Here is a 23622-nt window from a genome sequence, read left to right as displayed (position 1 = left end):
CCATCCCCTCAAAACTAATCAATTAGCTTGACCTCAAGATCAACAAGACCTTGGCCTCAATACTTCCTTGTGCAATAGAGTCCTTGATTTCCTCACTTGCAGACCCCAGTCAGTTTGGATCGGCAACAACATCTCCTCAATCTCCATCAGGACAGGTGCCAGCAGAAGGCTATGTGCTCAGCTTCCTGCTCTACTCACTTTATACTTCTGACTGTCAGGATAAGCACAGCTCCAATGCCATATTTAAGTTTGCTGACAACACCATTATCATTTGCTAAATCAAAGGTGATTCAGCATATAGTAGAGAGATCAAAAATTTGGTTGAGTGGGATCACAATAACAACCTTTCACTCAATGTCAACAAGACCAAGGAGCTAATTATTGGCTTCATGAGGAGGAATCTGGAAGTCAATGAGCCAATCTTCATCAGGAGATCAGAGGTGGAGAGGGGAAGCAACTTGAAATTTCTCTGTGTTATCATTTCAAAGGATCTATCTTGGGTCCAGCACCAAAAGTGCAACTACGAAGAAAGCACAGCAGCACTTCTACTTTCTCAGAAGCTTGGGAAGATTCAGCATGACATCTAAAACTTTGACAGACTTTTATATAGATGTGCAGTGGAGAGTATATTGACTGGTTGCATCACAACCTGGCAGGGAAACATCAATGCCGCTGAACAAAAAAAATTCAAAAAGTAATGGATGCAGCGCAATGCATCACAGATTAAACCCTCCCCACCACTAAGCACATCTTCATGGAGCCCTGTCACAGGAAAGCAACATAAATTATCAAGGACCCTCACCCTCCAGGCCATGCTCTCTTCTTGTGCTGTGATCAAGAAGGAGGTCCAGGAGTCTCGGGTTCAGGTACAGTTATTACTCCTCAACCATCAAGTTCTTGAGCCAGAGGGAATAATTTCACTCAGCTCACTCACTCCATCACGGAACTTTTCACACAATCTATGGATTCACATACAATGACTCTGCATCTAAGTTCTCAATATTGATCTATCGATCTTTAATTATTTATTTATATTTCTTTTTTTTCTCTATCTTTTTGTATTTGCACAGTTGCCCTTTGCACACTGATTGTCATCCAGTTGTGTGAAGTCTTTCATTGATGCTATTGTGTTTATCGAATTTATTGTGAATGCCAGCATGAAAATGAATGTCAACATTGTATATGGTGACATGTATGTACTTTGAGAATAAATTTATTTTGAACTTCAATTGCAAAAATACACATGCTCTCAGCATTATCGCAGTGGCTTTTTGAGGGAGACAACTTGGTTGCTGCATCTCCTGCGTGGCACCAGTTGACATACTTCAGAAGTGTTGCATGAGGTGCTAAGGTCTCTGGATTGTCCTCTGGGATGGCCATTTCCTTTACAGCTCTTTTCAGGGCCTGGAATGCATGTCACATGTTGGAGATCCTTGCAAAATGCAAGCAATTCTTGTACGAGAGATAGTCACAAGTCCACTCTCAGTGAAATCAATGAACAGGCACATTTTTAGTGATAGATTTTGGTCAGATCATTAGGGGAATTTGGTTATCCTTTTTAACTGGGAGCTATGGGTTCTCTTACAGAATCCTAAACAAGATTAATATCTTCACTGGAAGATAATTGAGGGCAACATTCCTATTCAGTTCCTGCCTGGCTGTGTATCAGAATAGCAGTTTTACTTCACTGACTGTGAAGTGCAGACAGATGAGTTTGCTCTGTTCAATCAATTATAATAAAAGGCACTCTTATGGAATGCTGGAGTTTTGAAAATTAGCCTGTGGATTCAAAAAGCCTGAAAACAGCTTGTGTGCAAGCTGAGAACAATAGCAACTGGTGAGAATCAGGGAGGTTTCAGTGTCATTCAGGGAAGGAATGATTGGGCTAGGTGTGAATGCATGCTCAATGAAGTTAGCTTTCCCTGATGAACTAACTCGTCAGGTCAAGAGCAATCAGCGACACGTTTTAATGCTACTCACCCTTGAAGTGTTCACGTCCTATTATCAATAATTTTAATAAAGTATCTATCTATCTATCTATCTATCTATCTAAAAGAAGTTGAGCTCTCCAAACCACAAAGGCAAGAAAGGAAGCAAAATCTTCTCCCCTCCCACATCTTTAATTGGAGGCAATTAAAATCTAAAAACTAGCAATGCCTCCAATTAGAAACAAGAGCAGGAAATATTGGAAACAACTGATTGGGTAGCATTTGTGGAAAGAGAGACTCATTAAGGTAACTCAATTTCTCCTTCCACAGATGTATTGATCTGTTAATTTTAGACAGATGAAGTACTGCATGTTCTCAGATTATAGAGAAATTGGTCAAATCAGCAAGCATTCCTGTTTGTGATCACTGTCAACTGAACCATGAGAGGAGATCTCATGTATGGAATATGGTTGAATTGATATCATGAGTGACTCAAGCCAGATAAATCAATTGTATAGAATCATTACTTTCCACTCTAAAGGATCAGTTTAAAGCTGTTGTGTAGCACACAGGTCGGCAGTGGTGTAAAGCAGCTAATAGGCTATGTGTGTGCAATTAGTTTCCTTGTTCTACATTGATACTTTGAAACCAACCTTCTTCTGTTCTGGACAATTGCAATTTCAGCTGACAAGGAGAGAAAGAATATTTGTCTTCCAAACCTCGCTTTTGCAGAGCGTGGTGAATGTCGGTGGGTCTGCACGGTTACTATAGCAAATTAGTTACTTATCAGCCAAACCTACTCTGTGAAGTTCCTTAAGTAGAAATTAGATAAAGAATTAGAAATTTTAATGATAATTGTTTGCGGGATAAATATTGACTGGGATGTTTTGAAGATCCGTGCACTTTCTTGAAAGGTAGACATGGACCTGTCTTTGAGGACACATCAGTGATAGGATGCATCTCCTGCAGCATCCCCTGAGATAGCAGCCTAGATTTTGTCTCCATTTCTTGACACTGAGGTTGAATTTCACAATCTAACATTAATGCCAAGGTTGGCATCTCAGTAGGTGTTCAGAGCAGCAATTTCTCAATTCTGCATTCATAACCTTGATCATTATAAGGTAGATCAAGATATACAGCATATATATATAAAACTAGAAATTTATTAATATCTCTTTTGTAAATGTGATTATTATTAGGTATGTATATATATAAAATGGCAGCATTTTATTATTATCTCTTTTGTTTTCCAGGCACAGGCTCACCAGACATCAGTATTATCTACAGCTGAGGAAAGACATTCTGGAAGAGCGTTTGTATTGCAGTGATGAGACAGCCCTATTGCTGGGCTCACTGGCTCTCCAGGCAGAGTTTGGAGAGTATGTTCCAGAGGTGAGTAGGTTGCAAGCAACAAAACAGTATGAATCATCTTTAACTAGCAGTCAACATGCTGAGATCCTAAATTCAATCCACACCGGTGTGAATATACACAAAATTGTCAAATAGCCCATTTAGTTCACTAGGGTCCTTCAGGGGCGAAATTCTGCTGCCCTTACCTGGACTGACCATACAGAACTCCAGGCTCACTCACGTGTTTGACTCTGAATGGCCAAACAAAACTGGTCAAGGGCAATAGTGGATGGGCAATAAATGCTGCTCTTGCTAGTGATGCCTCTATCCTGAAGTATAACCAAAAACAGGCCATTTGATCAGGTACTTGGATAGGAAAGGCTTAGAGGGATATGGGCCAAGTGCAGACAAGTGAGACTAGCACAGATGGGTGTCTTAGTTGACATCATGCCAAAGAGCTGTTTCTGTGCTGTATTACTCTATGATGGTAAAACTAAAGCTATTGGTCCTCACCTGGTAAAGATGAAACACAACATAACATGGGGCCAGAAGTATTACAGCCTGGTATTTTAACAATGCTCATTTTAGCTGTTCCTTGTTCTGCACCAATTAATAATATTCCCCTGACTGATGGAGGAAAGGGTACAGTCCAGAAATAGCACCCAAGCTGCCAACATCAGCTACATGGTATACATGTTTGTCCCAGTTGATGGCAGATTTCCAGGCGGTTCACTAATCAGAAATGCAGCCGTGGTCTGAGTGCTCACCTGGCAGAAGATCCCTGCAGTCCTGCAGCAGCTGGCAAATCCAAGGTATCAGTCTCACAAATGCTTGTGTGTATGCATGGGCTGTACAAAAGTAGGACATTCATAAGCTGGGCAATGATAACAGAGTAATGGAGCTTATCAACATTCATGAAAGGGAGCAGGATATTTTTGGATGCCTATTGTCCATAGGGTGTAGTGCAGTAATTCATCTAAACCTGAGTTATAGAATTGGACAGCAACAAATCAGGCCTTTCATCCCATTACATCCATGCTGGCCCCTTTGCTCATCTACATTAATCTCATTTGCCTTCATTAGGACTATAACCTTCTATGTTTGCCTATTCAGTCATCTGTCTAGATACCCTTTAACAGCTTCTTCAATATCATCTCCCAAAATCTTCACCTCTACCACACAGAAAGGCAGAAGAACTTCATCCCAGATCTTCCCATCCAGTTCATGTGGGAACTCAACTTGACCATTTCTTCATTGTTGCTGGGTCCAATTCGGTTTTAGAACGTTGTGGGAAGCCTTTTTCTCCCTCTCTCTGGCCCATCAGTAGACTCAACAGTGTCTTCTCAAGGACGTGTGTGAAGTTAAGCAACCCATATGATAGTTGGAAAACTCTTACCCTTCTCCCCAGAAGCTTGGAGATTGTATTGATACTTCAGCACAGTTTCATAAGTGAGTCACATGCTTCTTTAATGAAAGGAGATCAGCCAATGCTTAATTGTTTTTATAGACTGTATAAACTTCCATGTCTATAGGTGGAGGTTACTGAAAGAGTAATAACCTCCTTACCTGCCGTCCCAGTGAAGCTGGGCATTATTTTACCCCTTACCAGCCATTATAGTTTCCAACAATAACAACCGTTATACTTTCTCAACAGAAAGTCCAAGCAAACCTTAAATGCCCACCCTGATGTCTCCTGGATTAGTTTAATACAAATATTCCTAAACACACAGACACTATTGGAGTGTCAAAGACAAATCAATTATCATATAACTTAACCATCTTTTCCTAGAACAGTTTGGATTCATCAGTGCTCGAGGTTTTGGTAAGTTTTCTTAATGCAGTTTGATAGGATCTTGTTTAGGTTTCCATACTGGACTGGATTCATCTGAGATTCATGGCTTATATATCTCCATAGGCAAACTGGTCTAGCAGAATTCCTGACTTTATATCGCATGGTCCAAAATCTGTGATTAAATTGGAAGAAAGTCTACTGACAGATCCATTTTATGCTTGTGCCTGGGCTTCGCACGTAGTACTGTAGGTTTTCACAAATAAAATGGTGGCAGTATTTTATGTTTCAAAAAAGCCGTAGCAACTCATTTATTGAACACCAAAAACTGAACCCAAACTGCACTAAAAACTTTTTAGTTTTTAGTCATTCTGTCTGTCCAGCATCTTAAACGGAAACCCCAACTCAATGTCGGTGGTTGTGAATTATGTACATATCCACTAATTGCGTTACCCTACACAGCCCACACCCTCCCCCCCACACCTCCTGAATTCACTAACACCAGCATTGTGAGCCTGTCCGGAATTTGGACAAGGCCAGCTTGGGTCCTAGGTTCCAAGGATGCAGGAACAGATGGTGCCTCTGGCTCATCTAGAAGTGCATTGACACGCTCACGATTATGTTACGATGCCAGGGTCATGGTAGTGGAATCCTCCAAATCTTGGTGAGCTGGTTCAAGGCGATCTTCCAAAATATATTCAGGTTTACCACTCTTACCTATGATAAAAGTCTCTTCGGCCTGTTCCAAGTTAAGTAATGGTGGATGAAAACAAACGAGGTGGAATGTAGATCAACAGGAACCCAAGTGTGGTGTATACCATGTTGGGAGGTAGAAACAGGTGAAAAGGAATCAAATTCACTGAGGAGGGTGGAACGCTGTTGAGAGGCCGACCAGGCAGTTGTGGCATCAGGAATGCGATCACATGGCATTTGTAATGGCTTTCCGTATACAAACTCAGCCTTGGACAAGTGCAGGTCCTTTTTTGGAAGCTGTTCTGAGCCCCAGCAGGACTCACAGGAGAAGACTATGCTAACACTCATCCATCAGGGAATATAGAAATATTTAGTGTTGTTGGCAGAGATTTCTTGAAGCATGAATTGAGCTTCTGCTTGTACAAACCAAGCAATGGCATTTTGCACCCAAAACTCCGTCAATTTCAAAGCAGCTGCATTTACCGACATGTTCAATAACTCTGGAATCATCCTAGGCCAATGTAGGTTTTCACAAATAAAACAGCGGAGGCATTTTATGTTTCAGAAAAGCCGTAGCAACTCATTTATCGAATTAACGAATTGAAAATACACGTGGACTAAGATGTTAACTGTCCTGTGCTATCATCAGTGGGATCATCAGTTGATCTGCCACCTGTCTTCAGGAGTTTCGGCCCGCTTATGATCAAGACTCCCTCGAGGTGGTGGGCCAGCAGTGCTAAAGCACCGCCTCCCACTGATGAGCTTAACAACTTGGCATCTGCCTCTATCAGAGTTGTTGGTCACTTCCATCCAACAGATGGAAAACAAAGCATGCTAAAAAAACTCTTCACATAATTATGTCATCCCGTCAGTCCAGCCTCTTAAAGTGAAACCCCAACTCAATGTCGGTGGCTGTGAATTATGTACATATTCACCAATTACATAGCCATACAGTACCAGCCGATAGTTTGGTCAAAAGGATGTACCCACTTTCATGCATTGCATACCCTCTAACCTAGGCAACTGAGTAATAATGAGCAGATCAGTAAACAATAATGGGGGCCTGGGTCTCTACAATTCCATGACAGTGGACGATAGGTGTGGGATTTGTTTGTACTCAAAGCTGAGCTTTCTTTTTGAAAGAGTTGACAATTGGAGTTGGAGATGGCTGCTAGCAACGCCAACAAGTGGTTGTGGCTTCTCAGCCTTCTGTTGCAACTCTGTGAGAATCTCAGAGAAATGGTGCTCAGTACTTTAGTCTGGTGATGTTCAGGGCTGCCTGAAGGGATGTACTCTCTGAGACTGATAACTGTAACTGGTCTATCCAAAAAGGTGCATGGAAAGAATTACTATCGAGTGGAGCACTACATTCCCCCAAGTGTGTTGGAAAAGATGGCTTTGACTTGTGTAAAAGAGGAACTACCTCGCCTACACTCCACTTACTTTGACCTATCTGAAGAAGAGGCTGAAATGGAATATCTGAAGGTACGACACACTACCTACAGTAGGTTTAGTTTCATGTTTGCTCTGTTGATTTAAAGACATGCTTAACTCATCTAAAGTGATCCCATAATAATATACCGAGCACCATACAGAGCAACAGTTTGCTGAAAGAGCTCAGCAGGTTGAGCAGCACCTATTGGGGGGGAATGGAATTGTCAACATTCTGGGTTGAAGCTCTGCATCAGGTCTGAGACTGGAGAGGGGAGATGGCAAATATAAAGGGGAAAGGTGAGACAGGATCCTCAGGTGATTGTTGGACAAGAGTGGTGAAAGCTGAAGGACACGTTGCACCAGATAGGGGAGAGTTGGCAGGGTGGTGGAGATTGGGAAACAGTGGCAGATAGAGGCAGACAAAGAGAATCAGTAACAGGAGCATACGGAGTGAGGTTGCAGAAAGCTGCGGGACAAAAGCAGGAACACAAAGGACTGTCACTGCTGGAATCTGATCGTGGGAACTTCACCTCTTGTGTCTCATAATGGGCACATGTGTGCTGTTGCCACTCACAGTAAATTGCAGACTTCTAGAGATGTTAACTCATTTCAAATCCTAGTGCATGTTCCTATCATAGTGTACTTAGACCAGAGTGTTTAGTGTCCTCCCACAGCAGCAGGAACTAAATTGCCAGGTAAATTGTTGCTGATTGTGGACCGCCCCTCTGCCCAAATGATCTGTTGTGTTTTCCAACGTAATGACTTGATTGTGACTGTTCTTCATTAATAAGGATTAGGTGAGGTCCCATGGGGCGTGCTGAGGAGGTGAAGGTGTGTTCGGATGACATGCTAATTGTTGGTGGGTTTACAATACTCTGCAGGTCACCCAGCAGCTCCCAGAGTATGGTGTCCTCTTCCACCGAGTGGCACGGGAGAAGAAGGTTGCTGGAGAAGACATTGTGTTGGGAATCTGTGCCAAAGGGATCATCGTTTACGAGGTGAAGAACGACACTAGAATTGCCAGCTTACGGTTCCAGTGGCGGGAAATGGAACGGATCACTTTCAGTGTAAGTTGTGCCTCGTGCTCACAACCACTCTCAAATACTAAAGATTAAAGGTTAGCTTGATTTGTCACATGTACATCAAAACATTGAACATATAGTGAAATGCCCCTCATAGTCTGTGATGTTCAGCACAGGCTAAATGAACCAAAGGGTCTTTTTCTGTGCTGTACTTTTCTATGATGATATGACTCTAGGTGCTGGCGGCTGCCCACAAGTGTTGAGTGCATCTGCTGCCAACATAGTACACCCATAACTTACTAAGTCTAACCCGTGCAACTTTAGAATATGGAAGAAAACGAGCTTCTGGAGGAAGCCAATGCAGTCATGGGGAGAATGTACAGACTTCTCACAGGCAGAGCTGGAACTGAACCATGATCTTACAGCTGGAACTGTAATAGTATTACACTAACTGCTTCATTATTGTGCTACTCCATGCCTAACATGCTCCCTTTTCCTTCTTACCCCTCCATAGACACTGCCTCAGACTGGGGTGGTCACAAACAGTAATGCAGGACAATATCATTAACCTTAGGGACAGTCAGGATAAGGGATGTGGCTTCATTTTCTAAACAGTCATATTGCAACATCTAGCACGAAGTATGAGCTGAACAATTTCAGATGTTTCACTGATAACGAGACTCAGAGTTGAATCATTAACTCTGATTGAATCTCTGACTCTCTCAATCTGTCTCTCTCTATCTCTCTCAGCAGACCTGATTGTGTGTGTGCATGCCTCCATATGTATGTACACATATGCATGTCTGTGCATGTGAGAGAAGAAGAGATTTGAATGGCTAACTCCAGTGGTCTTGACGTGGTTGATAGGTTATGTTCTCCAAAATGCCAGGTTCAAATGGATTGGTAGGTGAAAATGAAGAGATTGCCCTATACAAATGTATGAAAGTGCCATTTTTCTGCCTGTACTATCCCTTACGCCTCTTCCATACCCACACTAGTGAATGCCAACCTCACCGAGGCTCTGATTTAAAGGAGGGGAGATTTTCCTCAAACCTGCCTGAGCTTCCTCTAGAATAGATGAAAATGTTTCCTCATCTCCCTTCTAATTTTTCTGCCATCTGCTTCTTGGAAAGATGGACTTTTGGCCTGTTGGATTCATGGCAGCTCTCAGCACAGCGATCCTTTTCGTTTCGCATCGCTCGACTCTCATCGATCCTTTCCCCCTCCAGTGATTTCTCTGCAACCATGTGCCCATAAATTCTCCTTTCCTTTTATCTACTCAGGAGGTAGCTGTACAGTAAACAGTTAACATAGTAACCAGACAAAGTGCTAAAGGCACTCAGCAAGTGAGGCTGCAATTATCAAGGGGAATAAAGCGTCACCATTTCAGGCCAAGACACTTCATCTGGAGACCATGTGGAGGAAACAGAGCACTCAGGGATATCACACACACACACACACACACACACACACACACACACACACACACACACACACACACACACACACACACACACACACACACACACACACACACACACACACACACACACACACACACACACACACACACACACACAAACTCCACACAGCTGGCACTAGAGGTCAGGAGTGAACCTGGGTTTCCTATCCAGTGAAGCTTTGAACAAATGGCTTTTCCATTGTGCTAATCCGGCTGAAGGATGACAATGTTGCCTTATATCTGGGCGCCAAAAATTCAGCACTTCATGAGACACTTTTTCTGTTACAGGTGGACTTAGTCACCTGATTATTTCTTTCAGAGAAAGAAGTTTACAGTTCAAAGCAGTTCAGATGGTAAGAAGCATGTCTTCATCACAGAAAACGGCAAGACCTGCAAGTATCTAATTGAGTTGTGCTCAGCTCAGCACAGGTTCCAGATACAGATGAACTCCCGCCAGCTCAGTCAAGCTGCTTTTGCAAACGGTGAGTGCCAACTTCTTTATTCTCTGGTGTAAAGCAGAAGAGACTTGCTTAATGCCAACACCTGAAAACCTTTTAACTCTCAGTTGGTTATGACAATTAGAGGTGAGACCGTCTGACTTACTGTACATATGTGTGTGCACGTACATACACACCACACCCCATGCACATGCACACATACAGATTGTTAAAAGCAATGATATATCCACGTGTTTCATCTTAACTGACTGGTTCAGTGGTTCCTCACTGTTTATGACTGAGGAAGTCAAACATCCATTGTTTCTTACAGAAAATGTTGGAAACCCTCAGCAAGTCTGTGCAAAGTGAAACAAAGTTAACCTTTCAGGTTGAAAGATCTTCAACTTGATTCTTTTCCCTCAGATGCTGCCTGACTTGCCGAGTGTTTACAGCAATTTTTGTTTTTATTTTAGATTTACAATGTTTACAATCTTATTTTGGTTTTTCTCATTATTTCTTACTTTGATCTCATTGGTTGTTCTGTGGTGGACTGAGACAGTGAATGTTACACCCAATTAAGATATGGAATGGTTCTTTGCTCCAATGAGGGTCTTATGACTTAATGTATTCTTCAGGCTTGCTGCCTCAGGTGGTGTTTACAACTCACAGTGGATCCTTAGGAAACCAGAAATGGGGTGTCAGCGCCACTCCACTCTATATCTTCCTCTAAACATCCCAGCACTATGGCAATCTTACCCTTTTGAATGATTCTTACTGCTGTTCTCATTTGCCAGGTGGTGCACATGTTCTGACTCAGTTTAGCCATCAACCGTCTGCCCGTTTTGTTTACAAGCTAAAAAGTACCTGATTGGCTGGGAACTTAGTTCGTAACTCAGCACATTTTGGCCACTCCGCCAAACACCAGCTGGGCAGATCACGAGCCAATTTCCAAAGTTAATACAATGCGGGCTGGTAATGTTCATCTCCGTTTTGGAATTCATGTGTCTTTACTTCAAAATCAAATCAGCATTAGTCAATTTCGTGCATATTTTCTTTCCCCACAGAGGAACATGTTTTTACATCTGTGCTTTCCAACGAGACAAAGTATACCCAGCGTAGACGTTTCGAGGAGATGCGCAATATTTCCCGATCAGAAACCATTCTGAGTCAGCCTAATGTGGACACTGTGTCTCTTGGAGCACTGAGCAAATCCTGTGACAATCTCATGGCAGACACGGTTCCTTCAAGCAGCAGTCACATGTGGAGGTAGGATTTCACTAGAGTAGTTACAAGCAAGTATTTAGGAGCTTTAGCAACCCACTGAGTTGTATAGTGCTGATAGTCAACCAGGGGCTCCAGGTGTATCATTGAATAGCTGTAATAAAAAACAAATTATAGGTTGTTATTGTTATGCTTGAGGAAAACACAATATTGAATAAGGACAGCATGAATAATGTCTGTATATTCTATATCTGAATTCAAGTCAGCTCTCAAGTGTCTTAACAAAAGCAAACCAAATTCAATGAAATGTGGGATACTGCAGATGAGGCAAAGTTATCGCCATCACATTTATCTGAAGAATCTGGGCTATCAATTATATTCTGGGATAGGTTTTGTCATTTAAGAACTTGAGGAAGACTAATGAACAGGCTTTGCCAATTTTCTGTGATGATGATTAAATACAAGATCCAGTCCTCAGTTGCAATGTTCAATACTGGGACTATAAACAATCTGAAGAACTTATTTCTCAAACTCTATTAAATGCACAATCTTCTCTCAAGTATATGTAAAATTAATTTCCTTTTCTTGAAAGTGAATGCACAATGAGCCAAAGTTTGAAACCATATTAATTGACTAATAAATGTCTGGAATGAGATTGGCCATGAGGACATGACTTAGGGAGAGGTTACTGCCTGGTCCAAGTAGAAGATATTGATTTTGTAATTAGAATTAGTGATTCCTGACTCATGTGAGTTTGTCATTTCATGTGTATGAGGTAATAGTAAATGATTAGCATCGGTACACTTTTTCCCATGATTCCTGTAGATTCATCACTCAACCCTGTTTAAGGAGATTGTATGAGCAAACCACCGTCAGCAGCAGCCGAAAAGAAAAGAAATGGCTAAATAACAACCTATAAAAGAAATCTGAAAAACAGAAAATGCTGGAAATGCTCAGTAGGTCAGGCAGCAACTGTGGGAAGAGAACTTAAGTTTATGTTTCAGGTTGGAGACTCTTGGTTGGAACTGAAAAGGACTCAACATAACTCATTAATCTGTAGTGAGGGTGGGTGAGAAGGTGGTCCCAATTAGAATGAACAACATGACCATGGGGGTTAGCAGTACACAGGTTATCTGGTGAATGAAGGAATAGGAATAGTGAGAGAAGGAGATCGTCAATGAAAGAACATGGACATGTAGGATAAAACAGACAAAATGCTGCAGGAACTCAGCAGGTCAGGTAGTATTTATGGAATACTGTCAATGTTTCAGAATGAAACCATCCATGATCATGCAGGGTCTTGTTTGTTCCTTCCCATAAATGCTGCCTGACCTGCTGAGTTTCTCCAGCATTTTGTATGTGTTACTTTGGATTTCTAGCATCTGCAGAATCTCTTGTGTGTATGATATGTAGAAGTTGTGAAATGCAGATTGGGCAGAGAGAAAAAGAAGGAAAAAAAGGGCAAGATATAAAACAAACTGAGCTAATATCACAGATAGTGGACTGGTACCGATCAAGAAATCAAGTTAACTGAAGCTATCGAATTCTGTATTGAGTCCAGGAAGCAGCAATGTGCCTAGCTGGAAGATGGGCTGCTGTCCCTCCATTTTATTCTGGTCCTCACCATAGCAGTACATGAGGCTACAGACTGACAAGAAAGAATGGTAGTGGGTTGGGGAATTAAAGTGGCAGCGAACAGCAAGCTCAGAGCCACCACTTTTGACTGAATGCAGATGTTCCACCACAAGCCATCCTGAGTTTCTTCAATTTAAAGGAGACCATCGTGTGAACACCAAATGCAGTACACTAGAACAGCCTCCCCTCTGACTCTGTCTATATTCCTCACTGTCTCAGTAAAGCAGCCCCTATAATCAAAGACTCCACCCACCCTGGACATTCTCTCTTCTCTCCCATCAGGCAGAAGTTCCAGAAGCCTGCAATCACTTACCACCAGTCTCAAGGATAGCTTCTGTTGTACTGTTATCAGACTCTTGTATGACTTCTTCAAGAGTCCAATAAGAGCACAGTAGTTCTGGTTAACCTCATCTAGGATCTAGAAGCTTTAGAAAGGGTGTAAAGAAGATTCACACAAATACTGCGTGGATTAGAGTGCATGTCTTTTGAGGATAGGTTGGATGAGCTAGGGCTTTACACTTTGGAGTGAAGGAGGATGAGAGATGATTGGGAGAGGTGTACAAAATAATAAGAGGCATAGATTGAGTGGATAGCCAGAGACTTTTGTTCAGGGTGGAAATGACTAACACCAGTGGCCATAATTTTAAGGTGATTGGAGGAAAGTATAGGGGTGACATCAGATGTAAGGTTTTTACGCAGAGTGTTGTGAGAGCATGGAACACCTTACCAGGTGTAGTGGTAGGGGCAGATATGTCAGGGGTATTTGAGAAACTCTTAGATAGGCATACGGCTGATAGAAAAAATGGAGAGTGATATAAGAACTAAGGGTTAGATGGATCTTGGGTAGGTTTAAAGGTTGGCATAACAATGTGGGCTGAAGGGCCTGTATTGTGCTGTAGTGTTTTATATTCTCTTGTATGTTAAGATCGACTTGTGACCTCTCTGTCTACTCGTTATGATCTTACACTTTATTATTTAACTGAACTGTACTTTTGCTGTTGCTTTTCAAAGTTCAAAAAGTTTAAAGTACTTTTTACTATAAACGTATGCATAAATTATGCAACATTGAGATTCGTTTGCTTACAGGCAGCCACAAAACAAGATTTAAATGTGCCATGTGCAATCATAGTAATTTATAATTATTTATCAAAAATAGAATGATCAATGTAGCATAGAGTACACTCAAATCAGTGTGAGTTCATCAGTCTAATGGCCTGATGGAAGAAGCTGTCCCGGATCCTGTTGGTCCTGGCTTTTACGCTGCGGTACCGCTTGCCAGATGGCAGCAGCTGGATTAGATTGTAGTTGGGATGACTTGGGTCCCCAATGATCCAACGGGCCCTTTTCACACACCTGTCCTTGTAAATGTCCTGAATCATGGGACGTTCATACCTGCTGGGCTGTCTGGCACCTGCGATTTAGGGAGGTACAGTTCCCATAGCAGGCAGTGATGCAGCCAGTCAGGATGCTCTTGTATATTGTCAAAATATTGCATTGTTGCATTTTGTACAACAGTATGAAAGACAAACTTTTCACTGTATCGTGATACATTTGACAATAACAACCTACTACCAGTACCAACAGAAGAAATGCAAGTTGCTTCACCTGGAAAGAAGGTTTGGGTCCCCAGACAATGGGAAGGGATGGAAGTGATAGGACCACCATTGCAAATGATGAGAAATCTCTGATACAGAGTCAATGGGCCAAATGGCCTTTACCTATGTTATAAGGAAACAACCTCGGAACGGAGGAAGATGAGAGGTGACCTGATAGAGGTATACAAGATGATGAGAAGCATTGATTGTGTGGATAGTCAGAGGCTTATTCCCAGGGCTGAAATGGTTGCCATAAGAGGACACAGGTTTAAGGTGCTGGGGAGTAGGTACAGAGGAGATGTCAGGGGTCAGTTTTTTTACTCAGAGAGTGGTGAGTGTGTGGAATGGGCTGCCGGCAACAGTGGTGGAGGTGGATATGACAGGGTCTTTTAAGAGGCTTTTAGTAAAATAGAGGGCTATAGGTAAGCCTAGTAATTTTTAAGGTAGGGTCTTGTTTGGCACAGCTTTGTGGGTCGAAGGGACTGTATTGTGCTGTAGGTTTTCGATGTTAACATGTGACCATGAATCACCTTCACAGAACTGTGGAACCTATTCTTGCGGGTCCACAAGGCCATTGATATTTCTTGCCCAGTGTGGGAGATGTTTCTAATTCAGTTGATGTTTAAAATTCAAGAATTGTAGTGTATGGAGGATTCATCAGATCAGTGCTAGCTTCTGCAATCTGCATTAATTAGGAAGTCATTAATTAATCCTTATTGATCAGACACTTCATCTGATCTGAGGTACAATCAGGTGCGGTCTCCACCCACCTCATTAGCTTTACCTGATAAAGCAGGAGATCATAAAACCAAAGCCACTTGTAAATAGCACAAGAGAAACAAATGTATAAATTTACACAATATGGGTTCCTTTTTCACAACAGTAGAAAATTCCTCATGCATTAGGGCAGCACAGAGGTGCAGCTTGTCGACCTACTTCCTCACCACTGTAACAACCCAGGTTTAATCACTATCTGTAGAAGATTGCACCTTACCCCTGGAATCACATGAGTTTCCCTTGGATACTTTGGTAACCACTCATGGCCTGGGTTTATTGTCTGCTGGTGTTAGATGAGCTGCAGAATCTGGAGAATTGATGGAAATGTGGAGGATAAAATGGGATAAGTGTAGAATTGTATAGATGGGTCCTTAGTGGTCAGCATGGACTTGTGGGTCGAAAAGACTATTTCTGTGCTGAATGCTGTTCCTCTAGATTCTAGTACATTGTGAACACAAACTTGTTGTGTGACTGTCTAGGAAACTAAATGTCCCTTACTCTCTCTTGTAGCACAAAGGGTGCCATATCCCACTCTGAAATCCTCCCTGTCTTGAAGGAAAGAATGAGATACCTGGGTTTGCAGAGCACAACTTTGGGTCAGAGTGGTGCTGGTGGTAAGTTTGATGGAATGCTCAGTTGAAGGTAACATTCCAAACACTTTTTTTAGCCTCTGTTACCTGTGGGGGAGAGTGGAGACACAGTGACTGCCAATATTGGTGCAGAAAGCATAGGTCAGTAGGTCAGGCAGCATCTGTGGAGGCAAATGATTGATCAACATTTCAGGAGACGTCTGCAGATTTTCTCGTGTTTGTGATTTTAGGAGTCCTATTGGATGTCATTTTAACTCCCTTCCCATTCCCACACCATCCTGTCTGTTCTCGACCACTGCCACAGTAAGGCTAAACACAAATGACAAGAACAATACCTCATATTCCACTGGGGTAGCCTACAACCAAATAGGAGGGACGTGGAATATTCCTGTTTCAGGCAGCCTACATCCCCTGTGTTGCCTTTCTGCTCAATGGATCCACTCAGGGATTCTCTTCCTTTGCCACAATTTTCATCAATTCCCCCCCCCCCCCCCCCCACCACCACCACCACTGACCTAATGTTACTTTGATACATCATCCACCCCCATTTGGTTCCCTCTGTCCATCTATCTGGGTTTTGAAAGCACAAGAAAATCTGTAGATGCTGGAAATCCAAAGTGACACACACAGAATGTTGGAGGAGCTCAGCAGGTCGGGCAGCGTCTATGGAAAAGACCAAACAATCAAGTGCTTCAGGACTGAATGAAGGATCTCAGCCTGAAACGTCGACTGTTTGCTCTTTTCTATAGATGCTGCCTGGCTGGCTGAGGTCCTCCAGCATTGTGTATGTGTGTGTTGTTTATCTGGGTTTCTTCTGCTTTGGCCTTCCCTTCCCCTTCCTCATCTGATTCTTAATCCTTTATTTGGTTCAACTTATTAGTACCTTTCAGCCTCTGGCTGTATCTCCCTCCTTCCCGTCCTACCTCCACCTTGGCTATACTTGCCTAGTTTTATTTCCTGTATCTCCTCTCACCTTTCATCTACCAGCTTTGTCTCCAAAACAACCATCCTCTCCCCCCACCCCCGGTTCCACCTGCCTATCATTCTCCACTTCACCTGGTTCCACCAGTCACTTTAATTTTTAATTAGCCATTCATTAGAGTTCTTTAAAGTTTTAATTAGCCATTCATTAGAGTCATCGCATCCAATAAACAGCTTAATTTGTGCAGCTTTACAAATGAGGGCAATTATCAAATCCTTCCACACCCCCCCAGGGATTTTATTTGATTTATGAGTGAATTGTCTTTTTTTTGAGTCAGGACTAATTTTTAACACAGTAAGAGGTTGTGGAAATCCACTTTATGATGTGATGTCTCACGTATTTCCTGTTACCTCATGGCACTGAAGGAGGCCATGAGACCCTTTGACATTCATTGCAATCACACCGATCATGTTCCCCCACTTACATCTTTTGGAGTGGCATGGTAGCATAGTGGTCAGTACGATGCCTTACAGTACCTGCGACCTGGGTTCAATTCCCACCACTGCCCGTAAGGAGTTTGATTGTTTTCTACGTGGGTTTCCTCCCACAGTCCAAAGGCATGCTGGTTGGTCCCATGATTAGACTAGGATTAACGTGGGACATTGCCGGGCGGTGTGGGTTGGAAAGGCCCATTCTGCGCTGTATCTCAGTAAATAAATAAATCCTTATAATGAATTGCATCTCGTTTATCCATCAACTCCAACCTGACCTGCTGTTTCCCATCTACACCAGAGGCAACTTAGAGTCACTGACAAGCCACATGTGTCTGGCATGTGGAAGGAAGCCAGATCACCTAGAGGAAACTCGCACAGCCATGGGGAAAACATGCAAATTCCATACAGACAGCACTAGAGGTCAGAGTCTTGGTCCGTGAGAAAGCTCTGAGTAGCTGCTCTGTGCTGTCCTATCCAGAACCCCAGTCAATGGTTTCTACTTAAATTTTATACCAGTGTTGATTCTACCCTTTGTTAGCTCACTTATACATTTTATTCACAGAACATACGAAGAGCCAAATGGACAATGAGGTGACTGTCCCTGAGAGGGAAATCATTTTTGCAAATCTGAAGAAAGATCCCAAGTTTGGTTTTGGTAGGTTAATAAGAGATTGCATATTAGTTGATCTTCATATTGACTAAGACATCAGAGTGGTCCATTATTCACATGGAAATACAGTACTGTGCAAAAGTCTTTAGCACCCTTGATATATATATATATATATATACACGCACCTAAGACTTTTGCACAGTCCCGTAGTAGTTTTATGTATTGCATTGTACTACTGCTGCAAAAAAAAAGTTTCCTGGCATATGTGAGTGATGATAAACCTGATCCTGATATGGGTCCCTGTTGTGGACTGAAAGTGGGAAGAGGGCAGGGAGATCCCTCTTGGAGGGATCAGAGGTGGATTGAGCAATTTGAAGTTCCTGGGTGTCATGATCTCTGAAGATCTATCCTGGTCCCAACATTATCAATGCAGCTATAAAGAAGGCAAGATAGCGGACGTATTTCATTAGCAGTTTGAAGAGATTTGGGTTGTCACTGAAAACACTTGAAAACTTCTATAGATAGATAGATAGATAGATAAATACTTTATTCATCCCCATGGGGAAATTAAACTTTTTTTCCAATGTCCCATACACTTGTAGCAAAACTAATAACATACAATACTTAACCCAGTAAAAAATATGATATGCATCTAAATCACTATCTCAAAAAGCATTAATAATAGCTTTTAAAACGTTCTTAAGTCCTGGCGGTTGAATTGTAAAGCCTAATGGCATTGGGGAGTATTGACCTCTTCATCCTGTCTGAGGAGCATTGCATCGATAGTAACCTGTCGCTGAAACTGCTTCTCTGTCTCTGGATGGTGCTATGTAGAGGATGTTCAGCGTTTTCCATAATTGACCGTAGCCTACTCAGCGCCCTTCGCTCAGCTACCGATGTTAAACTCTCCAGTACTTTGCCCACGACAGAGCCCGCCTTCCTTACCAGCTTATTAAGACGTGAGGCGTCCCTCTTCTTAATGCTTCCTCCCCAACACGCCACCACAAAGAAGAGGGCGCTCTCCACAACTGACCTATAGAACATCTTCAGCATCTCACTACAGACATTGAATGACGCCAACCTTCTAAGGAAGTACAGTCGACTCTGTGCCTTCCTGCACAAGGCATCTGTGTTGGCAGTCCAGTCTAGCTTCTCGTCTAACTGTACTCCCAGATACTTGTAGGTCTTAACCTGCTCCACACGTTCTCCATTAATGATCACTAGCTCCATATGAGGCCTAGATCTCCTAAAGTCCACCACCATCTCCTTGGTCTTGGTGATATTGAAATGTACTGTGGCGAGCATTTTGACAGGCTGCATCACTGCACAGGGCCGAAAGAAGCTACAGAAAGTTGTAAATTAATCAGCTCCATTTTGAGTACTAACCTCTGTAGTATCCAAGACACCTTCAAGGAGCATTACTTATTTATTTTCTTCTTTCTATATTATCATGTATCATATTGTACTGCTGCTACTAAGTTAACAAATTTCATGACAGATGCTGGTGATAATAAACCTGATTCTGATTCTGAGGTTCACAAGGCGAGCTTCTCCCTGTTTATGAAATGCAGTTCACTACAATTCTTGTAGCTGCTGTTAGTTGCTGCCATTGTTTTTTTTTAGAGTGTGGGACTGAAGGGTACGTGTAGAAAGCTAATCAGGTTTGGAGTGGACTGAGTCCGCACCATTAAACAAATTCTGTTTACACTAATGCTACACAATTTCCATTTTAGTCTTCCTACATTCCCACCAATCTGCACTAAATTCTACCACTCATTTTCCAAACAGAGACAAATTACAGTGATCAATTAAGCAGCTAGAATATACAGCAGTTTCTCAGATTCATCAACCAGTGCCAATGGACAATCCATGGGCCTGTTTCCCCTCTGGCCGCTGGTTCAGATCCCAGTCCCAATCGCCAGATTTTTAAGGAGTTGATTGCACATCGCCTATTTCCCCAACACTGAAGCCTTGAGCTTGTTTGCTGCTGAATTTACCAGCAACACAGGAGAATCTTTTTAATGCTTATGTACACATAGCAAATTTCAGGAGAGGGTAATGTACTCAATTCCCACCTGAGTTTGAATAACAAGGGAATGTTTGTGATCATTAAGGGTCAAGTTGTGTTGAGAGACTGCTAATTGTAAACAACGCCATTCACGTTCCTAGATTTCACACTTCCCCATTGCATCTTTCATTTTAAGCCATGGTAAGTGAGAAGGTTAGTGCAAAAGCTTCAGGCTCTCAGATCCTGTTTATCCTCTTTGTAGGTTTTATGATCATTGGGGGAGAGAGAACTGGAAAATTAGACTTGGGGATCTTTATCACAGCCATCACTCCTGGTGGACCAGCAGACAAGGATGGGCGTATCAAAGAAGGTGAGAATTAACACACACAATGCTATTTATCACTGAGAGTTTTATTAATAATCTGACCTTTGATACTTAACTGTATTCTTGTCCTGAAGGAGGTCGTCTGATTTCAGTGAACAGTGAGAGCCTAGAGGGAGTCACTCTCAGAACTGCTGTGGAGGTTCTTCAGAATACCACTGATGAAGTGTCACTGATCATATCTCAGCCAAAAGGTATTCTCACCCTCCTACCATTTCCCATCTCCAGGCTGGGGTTTGTTCATATCTGAGAAATGCCCTCACCACCATCAATTGGTAAGGTAGCTAACGTTCACTATCAAATTCTGCACTTCTAATAAAGTTTAGCAGATATATTTTAACGTTGCAGTGTCTCACTGGTAGAGTATTCAGACATTTAATTTCAAGGCAATGAAGCCCAGTGGGTGAAATACACTGTGAAAAAGATAAATGTCCTTACTCCAAGTGTCAGTCACTCAGTAATGTGTTAATCCTTGTTCCAGGTTTGTCTGAGTCTTCACATCAGGCTACGGCAACATTGCAGAGCAAGGTGAATGGCCCGGAAAGCACACAGGACTGCTGCCTCACCAGCTCAGCAGTAGCAGAACATGGTCATGGGATGTTTGGGGCGTCTGCATCGGAAGTGATTCCTGAGACCAGCTGCCTATCTGCCCAGCTCCATGGGATGGAAATGATGGTATTTGTCAAAAGAAGATGGCACTTTGGCCCATTGCGTCTACACTGCCTCAATGAATATTCCCATTTCCCACTAATGTCCCCAGGTTTATTTTAGAACATAGAGCAGTACAGCACAAGAATAGGTCCTACAGCACACAATGTTGTACTGAACTAATTAAACTATTATACAAATGCTAAACTAAACTATTTCCTTCTGCCTACACAATATTGATATCCCTTCACTCCCTGCACATTCAAGAACCACTTAAATAGCTCTATCATATTTGTCTTCACCATCACCCTGAAGGCACACTCTAGACACCCAGCACTGTCTGCACATCTCCTTTGAACTTACCCTCTCTCACCTTAAATGCATATTCCTCTTCGCATTCCCAGAACCTCTAGATTCTAACTCTCACCTGCATTGGGATGTGGGAGGAAACCAGAGGACTTGCGAGAAACTCACACAGTCACAGGCAGAACATGCAAACTCCACATATGCAGCACTTTGGTCAGGATTGAACCACATCAGCTGCAACGAAGCAGCTGCACTGGCCATATCACTGTGCCACCTTAGTATGGCCAAGTCAACAGACAAAGCCATAGCTTGTGAGAAGAGTTCCTCAGCAATGCTGTTTCCCCACGGTGTGTGTTAATGTGCTCAGTGCTTTGCTACCCTTTCACAATGGCTGTGATGGAACCTCAAGTTTGATGTGCAAACAAGCAAGAAGAATCCCAGCTGCAGACTACTCAACACTCCCAACTTTGTTCACTCACTGTGTGTGTACTATTGGCATCACACAACCAGGAGTAGTAACAGGTTTCTATTTGTCGTTAACAGAAGGAGCTCTTGATATTTGCTGTAACTCATCCATCCACCAATCAACTGAAGAGTCCCCCAAGAGTGTCATTGCCCAGAGTCATTTTCTAGGTTAATAATGAACACAGACCCATAAAATGGATTTGTTTAATGCTTCTTATTTGTTTTTAGATATTTAAGCAGTACTGTCATTTGTTATTCATTCTTCACAGTCCATGGGAAGGTGGTGGTGAGTCCCTTCCTTAAACTCCTGTAGTTCTTCAGATGCAGGTACTCCCACAGTGGTGTTTGTCAGGGGCTTCCAGCATTTAAGCGCAGCAATGATGAAGGAAGGAGATATATTTCCAGGTCAGGAATGTTAAGCTGACATGGAGGCGAGTCAGCAGATGATGATGCTTTCCCTTTACATCTGCTATCCTCATCCTTCTCCGTGGCCGAGGTTTTAGGGATGTGACCTGCAGTCAGATGAACTGCAGTGTACTTTATAGGTGGTACATTCTGTGCACTGCCGTTTGAGAGAGTGAATGTTTAGTAAGACACTTGAGTTCTAATCAAACAAGTTGCTTCCTCCTGGATGGTGCCGTGATCTTTGAGGTAGGTTTAAGGTGAATATTGCTTCACAGTCCTGATGGATTTCAGGTGTCTGCTGCAGGAGATACAGCTGGTGGCTTCCTCTTCTACCCTTGGCAGTTATGAGGCTGGTTCTAGTCAGCACTGATCTCCAGGATGTTGATGGCAGGGGATTCAGAGATGGCAATCCTATTGAATGTAAAAGTTAGGTGTTGAAGATTATCATTGTCTGCAACTTCTGTGGTGGAAAAGTTACTTGCTACTATCAGTGTATGCCTGAATGTTGTACAGGTCTTGCTGTGTGCCAGCATGAATTAGCTCATTTGCTGAGGAGCTGAGAATGAAATTGAACATTGAGCAATTATCAGTGACTATCTCCCTTATTGTGGAAGTTAGGTCAGTGAAGAAGCAGAAAATGGTTGGGCTCAGGAACCTGCCTGAGGAATCTTTGTAACATTCACCCTAGCCCGATGTAAATGTTGTGTACTAACCAGTGAATATCCCCATTTGTGGTCTTATGGTGGAAGCCAAGTCTTTGATAAAGCAGCTGAAGGTGGCTGGTCCCAAAACCCTGCCCTGAGAAACTCGAGCAATGATGCCCTGCAGCTGGGATCATTGTCCTGTAACAACTTTCCTTTGTGTGGGCTATGATCCCAACCATTGGAGTGTTATCTCCTTCGAACTCATTATCTTTAGTTTTGCCAGGGGTGCTTGGTCAAACTTTGCATTGGTCACAAAGGCTGTCACTGTCAATCTGCCTAGAATTCAGCATTTGATCAATCCTTGGATTAAGGCTACAGTGAGGTGTGAAGCGGGGTGTGTTGCTGGCAAAACTCAAAGCTCGGCATCAGTAAGTAGGTTATTGTTGGGTAAGGTGGATTCAACAGGATGTTAGCACGAATGATGCAGTTTATTTATGAGGAGAGACTAAAGAAATTGGGAATGTTTTTCCTGAGGTAGTGGAGATTAAGAAATAACATGACAGAGGTATATAAAATCATGAGGGGTGTCAATGGTGCGGGAAACTTCCCCTCATATCACAGTTAGATATAACTAGAGGATGTAGTTTTGGGGTGAGGGGAGGAGATGTAGAGCGGATATGATGGGGACCTTATTCAGCTAGAGACTGGTAAGTACCTGGAATGCATTGCCTGAGAGAGTGGTTGACACTGGGTCACTGGCAACGCTTAAGAAGAGTCTAGCTGAGTGCAAGAATCTAGTAACTAT

The 23622-nt window shown here is 42.5% G+C and overlaps 1 protein-coding gene across 1 annotated transcript in view; it reads left to right on the top strand.

Moving 5' to 3' along the window:
- Positions 1-23622, top strand: part of ptpn20 (protein tyrosine phosphatase non-receptor type 20) — a 419828-nt gene that overhangs the window by 207174 nt on the left and 189032 nt on the right. Inside the window, exons 13-22 of the mRNA XM_073025740.1 lie at positions 3182-3320; positions 7093-7245; positions 8076-8261; positions 9998-10160; positions 11180-11381; positions 15854-15957; positions 17912-18004; positions 20230-20337; positions 20427-20543; positions 20831-21024. Coding sequence (XP_072881841.1) covers positions 3182-3320; positions 7093-7245; positions 8076-8261; positions 9998-10160; positions 11180-11381; positions 15854-15957; positions 17912-18004; positions 20230-20337; positions 20427-20543; positions 20831-21024 — 1459 coding nt within the window. The remainder of the gene's footprint in view (positions 1-3181; positions 3321-7092; positions 7246-8075; positions 8262-9997; positions 10161-11179; positions 11382-15853; positions 15958-17911; positions 18005-20229; positions 20338-20426; positions 20544-20830; positions 21025-23622) is intronic.

This window comes from Hemitrygon akajei, chromosome 21 (assembly GCF_048418815.1).
Source record: "Hemitrygon akajei chromosome 21, sHemAka1.3, whole genome shotgun sequence".
NCBI classification, from domain to species: domain Eukaryota; kingdom Metazoa; phylum Chordata; class Chondrichthyes; order Myliobatiformes; family Dasyatidae; genus Hemitrygon; species Hemitrygon akajei.
The sequence above is the reverse complement of the archived record's forward strand: the minus strand, read 5'-3'. Positions and strand labels throughout refer to the sequence as shown.